Genomic DNA, 9,472 nt, shown 5'->3' with positions numbered 1-9,472 from the left:
TGAAAAACAGCCACATTTATCTTCTTGACAGGTTTAATTGTATTTCTTTTACCAAAACACAACATAATTTGTACAAACTCATTTTGCAGCAGCTATTGCGACAGAATTCTGAAACAGAATGTTTCATTAAACAAGTAATTGGCGACGAAAGAGCTCAATAGCTTACAAAAAACCTCATTGACCCGGGGTCTAGCCATCTCCCCTCCAAGTTGCGTTGGGCGAATACTGCTGCTTTCATCTAGTACTTTCCCCTCTTTGGGGAAGTGTGAGGGGGAGTTTGTAGCCTTTCGGCTTTTACTCCCCTGTGTACTTGTGTGTGTGATTATTTCTGTACTTTTTTGGTGTCTGTGGACTGTGATGATTGTTCTGTGTGAGTCTGGTACTTGCCTGAGGTTTGGCGAGATAATTGTAGTAATTTGGGTAGGAGCAGGATTTGGGAATGGATATTGGGATTTTTCTCTTCGACTTAGTCGTCGAAGATCGTCATGGGGCGATTGTGTTTATCGCGGGACATGTCGTACCGACCTAGGGAGTGGATGAGGGCGTTTCCCGACCTGGAAGTACCTTCATAGAAGGCCCTTGCCAGGTCTTGAAAACGCTCTCTCAGGACTGGGATTTCTGCAGCGGCATGCAAATCGTCGATAGGGAATCCAAGGGGTAAACGCAGTGCCCTCCTGAGGGCGCGGTTCTGCAGCCTCTGGAGTTTGTGCAGGTGCTGCTTCGCCGTGTATCCCCAGACAGGACACGCGTATTCCATGACTGGCCGGATCAGGGCCTGGTATACGTTCACTCCTACTGAGCAGGAAAGGGAGCTGGATGAGTTGAGGATTGGGTACAGGATGGACATTCTGGCGCAGACCTTCCTATGGACCTCGTCTATGTGGGGTTTCCACGTAAGACGAGAGTCCAAGGTTACGCCAAGGTACTTGGCGGTTCTGCGCCAGGGGAGTTGGGTACCGTTTAGGTGAAGGTGGAGGGGGGGGGCGTTGAGGAGCTTCGCGCCTTCCGAGCCTACGGGTGATCAGCATCGCCTGCGTCTTTTCAGAATTGATGGTGATTCGCCAGCGACGGGCCCAAGTTTCTGTGTCATCTAAAACCCCTTGTAGCCTATGGATGACCAGGTCCTTGTTCGCGTTTCTTGTGTAGAAGGCTGTATCGTCAGCGTACTGTGCAGTGTGCACCAGGGGGGCCGTTGGTGTGTCCGCAGTGTACAGACTGTACTAAACGGGCCCCAGGACCGATCCCTGTGGCACCCCAGCACGAATACGCCTTCTGGTGGAGGTGGCTGTTTATACTTTGACAGAGAAAGTTCTGTTCGAGAGATAGCTTTTGATCTGTTTGACTATACTCCCGGGGAACCCTTGGGTGTACAACTTGTAGAGTAGCCCTCTGTGCCATACTGAGTCAAAGGCCTTGGCTACGTCTAGTAGCACTATCCCGCAGTAGCCTCTGTGGTTGAAGCCCTCTGTGGCTGCTTCAACCACTCTCATGATCTGTTGTGGGGCAGAGTGGTTCTGCCGGAATCCGAATTGGAAATCTGGCAGAATTTGCTCTCTGGTGATATGTTCTTGTATGGGTCTTAGCAGGAGGCGCTCATAGATCTTGCTGAGAGTTGGCAAGAGGCTAATCGGCCTGTAGTGCTGCGGGAATAGAGGGTCTTTCCCTGGTTTGTGTATTGCGACCACTTCCGCGTGTTTCCAGCAATCTGGGAACGAGTAATCTCGTTGAAGACGTTCGCGAGGTGTTCGATCGCCGTGGGTGGGAGGTTTTTGACCAACTGGTTGGTGACATTGTCATGTCCTGGCGCCTTTTTGGAGGGGAGGTACCTAATTACTTTTGCCACGTCTTTAGGGGCAAAAACTGTGGGTTCGTCTTCTGGGTCCTCCTCAGCATTGAGGAAGGCAGCCAGTTGACGATGGACCACTCTTTCATGCTCATCATCCTGGGGTTCAACCGCTTGGAACTGCTTCTCGAAAGTGTCGGCGAGGGCGTTGGCCTTTTCAGCATGGCTGTAGGCCATACCCCACTCGCCGTGCAGTGGCGGCATCCTAGCGCGTCTTCTTGTGAATTGTTTGGTTGCTTGCCAAAGTGTGTGATCGTCTACTTTGAGGGCTGTGAGGCGGTTTTGCCATTGCTCGTTTCTGTGCTCATTGAGCGCTACCTTCAATTCTCTCTGTAGACGATTGAGCAGCCTCCTTGTGGCCTGGTTTCAGGTTATCTTCCACTCTTTTGCCACTCTGTTCTTATGTCGAATTTGAGCTAGCAAGTGTTCCGGGAGCTGTATTTGCGGCGGCGGGCCATCCCTTTGTGGAGGGGTGGCTTCTTCCGCTGCCTGCAAGATGGTGCCTGTTAGGTCTTGTAGCGCTTGTTCTACTGTTTCGGCAGTAGGTGGCGGAGCGCGAGCGATATCAGAGGCGACAGTTTCTCGGTATCGCTCTCAGTTTGTACGTTTGTAAGACGTCTGGTACCGTGGGAGTGCTACCCATTCTCCCACGTCGACCTCTAGGATCACTGGGTTGTGGTCGGAGGACATTCTGTTGATCGTCCTCGCGGTCACAAACCCCGTAATCCTCCTAGTGAGAGCTATGTCTAACACGGGGTCTAGCCATCTCCCCTCCACACTGTTCTGAGCACTGTAGCTAGCGACCAATAAGAACCCACCAGACGACCACCAATGAAAAAGTGCTGTGCATCAGGCGCGCGCGCGCGAAATTTTGTGTTAGTCACTACTCCCTATTGTGTTTGTATGTGTATGCGTTTCCTGCGTCAGCGTGTCCTCTGTACTGTATTTTCGAAATGATTTCGTTCGAAGATAGTGTTGTGGACGAGCGAAAGGCTGAAGTATTTGTAAGTACCATATTTAGTATGAATTTTCTGCACTTAATGTTTTTTTTAAGCATTGAAATTCATTGCTTTCAATGATAATGCTGTCGGCGAACGAAAGGCAGAGTGAAATAGTTAATACTATTTCTCAAGTGGGTGTATTCTCTGCTTGCTTTTTGAAGCTATTAATCCAGACTGCTCACTTGACAGTTGTTATTGGCAACTTGGTAATGTTGGCTACTTAAGATTATAGAATTATGGGGATCAAGTAAAACATGAAAGATAAGGGTATTGGTAGGGTAAAAATAAAATAAGCACGATCGGGTAAAAATAGCTATTATTAGAGCAAATTATGGAAGGAAATAAGGTGAAGGTACAGCCAACTTGTTTACCTGATCAGAAATCCTCATTTAAAAATCTTGCTGTGGACCCCAGTAATTTAAATGGTGTGATAGTAAGCAGGAGATTTAATAACTGTATGAAACAGCGCTCGCAAATCGTAATATAAAACAGCGGTATACCTATTTTGACAGATTTTCATTTCTCGGTACTGGAAAATTACCATTTAATACATGTTTCTGTACTAATTTGGTTTTTATGTTTCTTGTTACCCACATAGACTTTTAATGATCCTTTAAAAGAAGGCTTTTTTCGTAGGCCATTTTTTCTTTATGTTTCACATATATGTGAAACATGTATATGCGTAAGAAGTTTCAGAATCAGCTAAAACTTATTAACATTGTGTACTGGAATTATAAAACACATTTGTATATAAACTGTGAGTTGTTTTTTCCATTGTTTGGAAAGGTGGAGGAAAAGTGGAGTAAACAGAAGGCAATCATATCTTGAGCAGCTGACTGTGTCCTAAGTTCAGATTAATTACAAATAGTGTTTGCTTTTTTTTTAAAAATTAGTAACTGATTTGTTTACTCTCTGTATTTCAATTTGGAAATCATTAGACTGTCAGTAGTGTTGAATGCCTAGAAATTATATTAAACTGCAACCTTTAAGAGAAAGACACAGAGTATGCTGTGGTAGTTTAAAATTAATGCCAGGTGTAAATAAAAGCTGTTACTCAACTGTAATTTAAACATACCACTGGTATCTGAGAGTAATACTAAAAAGTTCTGAATACACAAAGATCTGTTCTCAGTAAAGATGAATATACTTGCTTGGCTACATGGGCCTTCCTGTAACTTCATTCAAGGTAAAACAGTTTGTTGCTGAGTTTGTTCAGGTACTACAGAAAGCATATTTACCAGAGAAAAGAAGTTTTGCCAGTAAGGGTTGGTTTTCAGATTTTACCAAACACCCAGCTCTAATCACCCAGAAACTTCAGAAATTTTAAATAATCTATAGGAGCACACCAACATGTCCATTTGTCTTTCCCTTAAGATTTGGAATTGGAACTATCAGACTGAAGTGTCTAGAAAAATTTGTTTAGGCCAAAACTATTAGTTTAAATACTGTTTGTAACATAGTTAATATTTCCTCTGTATAAAAATCTACCCTTTTCCTCAAAACTTATAATACATTAATTTGTTTGACATAGATATGTCTAATAGACCATTATATGAATTCTTTTTATCTTGCCTCATACTTTTATTGTTCTGTCACCTGTGTAGGCACTTTCTTCAGTTTAGTCACTAGGTCTTTTTTTGTGCCCCCAAGTATTTTTTCTTTTTTCAGTGAAACGTTTGTGTGAATATGAAACATTTTTAACCATATTCTGACGAGTACAAAAGCTTTTCACCCAAAATTTCGAAAGTTTAAATATTATTTTGTTTTTACCCCTCCCTACCCAAGGTGAAATGTGTACTTATTGGTGGTTTTTATGAAATTGTGGTCTGGTCTACCATGTGTCTACATACCTGCTGCACTTCTTATATCAAATGTATGTTACTGTAGGGAGGAAAATTCTGAAATAATTTAAATGAAGCCAAGTACAGAAGTGATAGTAATACATGCTCTTCTCTCTTAACAGGAAATTCTCCCGCAGTGGAAAACACGTGTGTTGGAGCTGCACAGAAATGATTGTAATGTGCAAGAAATTTAATCTTTAAACATCCTTGTTTATGTTAAAACAAGGGACGAGTTTGGACAGTGGTTGGCACAGTTTGAAAACATAACAAAAACAACTTATACAATAAGGTGCACTGAACCTGCATCAGGAAAGTATGTTGTTTTCAAACAAAGGCTGGTCTGTCACCACAATACTCGCAGTATAAAAGTTCATGGTTCAGTGCAAAGGGCAACAAAAAACACTAACTGTCCATCAAAAATGACAGTGACAATTCATGCTGTGCATGATAGATACAGAGGTAAGTCTGTAGAGAAAGCAATGCCCTACAAGGAAATGCCGTGTGAGGTTAACTTGGTGTTGGGTCATAACCACAGTGTTGAGAGTGCTGCTGCTTTAAGATTTAGGCAACCATCAAGTGATGTCAAAGAAAAATTAATATCCCTGTTTGAAAGAGGTCATTCACCAGCCACTGCTCTTGAGTCAATAAAGGTTGAAATTCAGCTGAATTGTTCAGATTACCCTTTAGTCCTTGCAGACAGAAGCAGGTGTCCTGATTACAACTTTTGCCACTATTTGCTCAACAAAGTTTTTAAGAAAAAGTATGGGCCAACAGACTTCAACAAAGAAGGAAAGCAGCTGTTACAACAGAGGTTAGAGGAATACAACAGCGAAGTTGGAGCTGTGTGTGCCAAGATGATTCAGAAAGATGATGATTATATAGTATGGTAAGAGTACATTTACAAATTTGTAGTCTGATGAAAACTTTATGCATATACATTTAGCTACTATTAATATTTGTATAATTGTTTTTCAGCATTTGCTCACCACTGATGCAAAAAGTCCATACTCATGTAAAAGCTGCTTCCAAACTTGTATTTATGGATTCCACTGGTTCTCTGGATCATGATAGCAGCAGAGTGTTCGTTTTACTTACTCACAGTGAGTGTGGACGTTTACCACTAGGAGTTCTGATTATGTCTTCAGAAAGCTGCGGAGTTATAGAAATGGGACTAGAGTTGCTGAAAGAGATAGTGGGGGAAAATATTTTTGGGGGAAACATCAATGGCCCAAGTGTGTTTCTGACTGACGACAGCCAGTCAGAACAAAATGCAATTAGAAGGTGCTTCCCAAACACAAAAACTTTGTTGTGTATATTCCATGTCCTGCAGGCAGTGTGGCGCTGGCTTCTCAAAGCAAAAAATGCTATACCACAGCAAAAACAGTGTGAGTTCTTCCAGAATTTCATAAAAAATAATGTTTGCGCAAACAAAAAATGAAGCAGTGGTAAACTATAATGTAACAAGAGCGAACATCGGTGAAAATCATCAAAATTTATTGAAATACTTGGAAGGGTATTGGGATAGGAGAGAACTGTGGACCCTTTCATATCGGCGAGGTATGCTTATTGAAGGGCACAACACAATATAAGTGAGGCCTTCATGAGAATTTTAAAGGACAGGATTTTTGAGAGGGTGCGTGCCTTTAATGTGGTTCAGATGGTGGACTTTTTTCTCACACAGGTGAATTTGTATTTTCAGAGGAGACTTCTTGATGCTGCTAATGGAGCAAGTCCTAAGTCTTTCTGTAGGCCTATAAAGGCTCCTTCACAGGAGATTCTAGCAAAAATCAGACAAGTCAATGAGGATGTTCTGCTCGTTCCCAGTGAAGAAAGGGAGAATTATTATTACATTGTTAATATGGCTTTTCTTGTTTGCACTTGTTGCCAAGGCAATACAGGGAAGATCTGCAAACATATAGACTGGGGCAGTACTGTTTTACCATCAGGAAACTACAGGGAGGTGACTGATAGTGACAGTATACGCAGACTGTATTATTTTATTGCTACAAATGAGGAGCCTCCTGAAGGGTGGCTAGAGCCTCTGTATTGCTCTCAGAATGCAGGGGCTTCAAGTTCTTCGGAACGTTTGGAGCAAATGGACACAGGTTTGCTCTGTGAAAGCCAAGAAGAGATGCCAGAGACACTTCACATGGAGACAGTTCCAGACAATAGAAATAATAATTTAATCGACGAGATAAAAGCTCGTCTCATAGATTTTTCAAATAAATCCCCTGAGGAAATGAGGAAAGGCCTTGAAGTCATGTGCGAAAAATTGAGAAAGCTTCAAACGCCATCTGCATGTGCATCTTATTTGGCAAATTTTGGTGAAGGGAAGTAAAACATACTTTTATATAGATGTTATGGCAAGTAATTCAATATTGTATGAATTCTAATTTTTGTTACAGGAAAATCTAGAAAAAATCGTGGTAACTATATTCCCGTTCAGCCCACTGCAATAAGCAGAAGAAAAAACAAGTTGGCAGGTCCCAGATGTCATCCGGGGGGAAGACAAAGACCACACTCTAAGCAAAGCAAGGAATTTGTAAAGACAGTAGAAATTTCTAAAGTCATGTATGGCATTTTGAAATTTATCTAGCAACTTTCCTTTCCCCAAAGGGCGTATTAAGGAATAAAGTAATTATTATTTATTTAACATTTTTAAGTTTGAGGGAGCACTGCTGGACACACAGAGCTATTGGCTAACTTGCATAAATTTAATACTGTGTGCTAATGGTGGTGTAAAGACCGAAACAATCCACAAAAGAAATAAGAAATTGCAACTGAAAACTGCCTCCAGATTGACCTCACATCCAGTATTGATAAAGGCTATGGCATGCAAGTTTCTGGCACCATTTTTAAAATAATTCTTATTTTATCTGAAGGTAGCTCTGTTAGTATAATTAAAGAAAAAGAAAATACTTAATTATGATTTGATGTGACTGTCACGTGGAATAATTTGTAGACATTGCTATTGAAAAAACTGAAGTCACTCCACACCTTGAACTTGGTGTGGATAATTCCATTACACAGCAAGCCAGCTGAATGATACACTGCAAATCAGTCATAAAGTGTTTACACATTCTGTTTCATTCGAAAAAAAAATTGATGTGTGTACATGATGTTCCCTTCTGTGCAAGCAGCATTGCATATTTCCATTGGCTTGTGACTTTCTCATGCAAATGTGAATGTTCAAACATAGTTCACAACACGTTTTGTTCCAAAGCAGTGGCATTAGTACATTATGGAATAATTGCTGATGGGTAAAAGTGCTCATATCTTGTGTTAACACAACTTCCTGATTGGCAGTTGCCTCAAGTTCCCCATTAGCTTAAAATCTCAGTCCTGACTATAACACCATCTAGGCAGAAAAACTACATCTGGTATTATCACCCATATTAATATACTCACGTTCAAACTGTTTGCTAATCTTGTTTAGATGTTTGGTTATTAACATCATGGCATTTCGTTTCTTTGGTCCAGTATGTCTTGCATGTACAGTAAAATTCTCATTACATGACATCTAAATTGTAACAATTAACTAGGCCTATATTTTTTATTATTAGTTATCTAAGTGTTTTTTTAAGGTGTGGCATATACATATTATGACTTTAAGTAGCTAATTACAATATAAAGATGTAAATACACACAAATGTGGAGCCACTTTGAGTTTCATTCCGTCATTGAATATTTCGATACAGAAATGGATAAGAAAAGCCATGTTACACAAACATTTTTCCCCAACATTAACCCAGTATTAGTGCAACAAACTTAGTAATCCATAATTTAGAAATAAAGGTTTTCAGTAATGTTAATGTGGATTTTAATTTCTGTTCAGGCTACCTTTCCATCACCAGCTACGCAATCATCCCAGTCAGCTTCAGGCTTTTGAAGGTGCGCGACTGTTTACTGCAGCATAGTGTGTAGGATTTTCTTAATCTGAGATCCAACGTAATGGAACTATTAAGGGAATGATTGTAGTAATTAAGTTTTTTCTTAAAGCTCAGGCCTAGCCTGACTGCTGAAGTATATTAAGTTTTTTTGTTGTAGCTCTGGTCTGACCCGATTATTCCTGGTGGGGTCAGGGATTTTCTCTGCCTCGTGATGACTGGGTGTTGTGTGATGTCCTTAGGTTAGTTAGGTTTAATTAGTTCTAAGTTCTAGGGGACTGATGACCATAGATGTTAAGTCCCATAGTGCTCAGAGCCATTTTCTAACCCGATTATTGAAATAAGTTGTTTCTTAAAGCTCAGACCAAACTTACTATTGAAATATAGAAGTTCTTCTTTAAATTGGGATATCCCAACAATGTGGATACTTATTGTGTATGTTGCACAAGTTTCTGGGAAATGTGAATTATCTTTTCTTAAAATGTAAACTATATTTTATATTCTGCATATGACTTTTTTTATTTACATCTGTTCCTTCAGGTTACATGTAGCTTATTTAATTTGTCATATTATGTCTGCTTTCTGAAGTACTTCTGTCAGCTGATAATGAAAAATGTTTCCTGCATTTTAATATATATTGGCAATAATAAACTAATATTGGCAGGAACGAACTGTTATTTTATTAATTGGTATTAAAATTTTATTTTAGAAGATTAAGTGAAGATATTTTGCAATGTTAATATAAGCATCACATTTAAATAGGAATGATGAACAGACTGCCCCCATTTACACCAAGGTTGGCATAAAGGAATTGCTTATGATGATAGCTTCCTCTGGCATGTAGAGTCTAAACAAAAATTTTCCATCTCAAATTAACTAAAAGGGAAGTAAATTATTTTT

The 9,472-nt window shown here is 40.2% G+C and overlaps 1 protein-coding gene across 2 annotated transcripts; it reads left to right on the top strand.

Moving 5' to 3' along the window:
- The first annotated feature begins 2,728 nt into the window (after window positions 1-2,728).
- LOC124549906 lies at window positions 2,729-9,168 on the top strand. Of its 2 annotated transcripts, none has more exons than XR_006967718.1 (4): window positions 2,729-2,847; window positions 4,808-5,571; window positions 5,661-7,319; window positions 8,521-9,168. XR_006967718.1 is itself a non-coding variant. In XM_047125274.1 (4 exons), the coding sequence occupies exons 2-4, from the start codon at window positions 5,105-5,107 to the stop codon at window positions 8,607-8,609; spliced, it is 966 nt and encodes a 321-aa protein (XP_046981230.1). In that variant the 5' UTR covers window positions 2,729-2,847; window positions 4,808-5,104; the 3' UTR covers window positions 8,610-9,168. The 2 variants fall into 2 exon arrangements, 1 of the variants encoding a protein (XP_046981230.1); XM_047125274.1 differs by having other exon boundaries at window positions 5,661-6,070.
- The last annotated feature ends 304 nt before the right edge of the window (window positions 9,169-9,472 follow it).

This window comes from Schistocerca americana, chromosome 1 (assembly GCF_021461395.2).
Source record: "Schistocerca americana isolate TAMUIC-IGC-003095 chromosome 1, iqSchAmer2.1, whole genome shotgun sequence".
Classification (NCBI taxonomy): domain Eukaryota; kingdom Metazoa; phylum Arthropoda; class Insecta; order Orthoptera; family Acrididae; genus Schistocerca; species Schistocerca americana.
Note: the sequence above shows the minus strand (reverse complement) of the source record. Positions and strands in the feature narration are given on the sequence as shown.

What these genes read in the sequence shown, in the direction of transcription:
- LOC124549906 (XM_047125274.1), top strand. Translation starts at nt 5,105, where the DNA reads ATGACAGTGACAATTCATGCTGTGCATGATAGATACAGAGGTAAGTCT. An exon ending in GATGATGATTATATAGTATG is followed by an intron (nt 5,572 to 5,660) that starts GTAAGAGTACAT and finishes ATTGTTTTTCAG; the next exon opens with CATTTGCTCACCACTGATGC. An exon ending in TATACCACAGCAAAAACAGT is followed by an intron (nt 6,071 to 8,520) that starts GTGAGTTCTTCC and finishes ATTTCTGTTCAG; the next exon opens with GCTACCTTTCCATCACCAGC.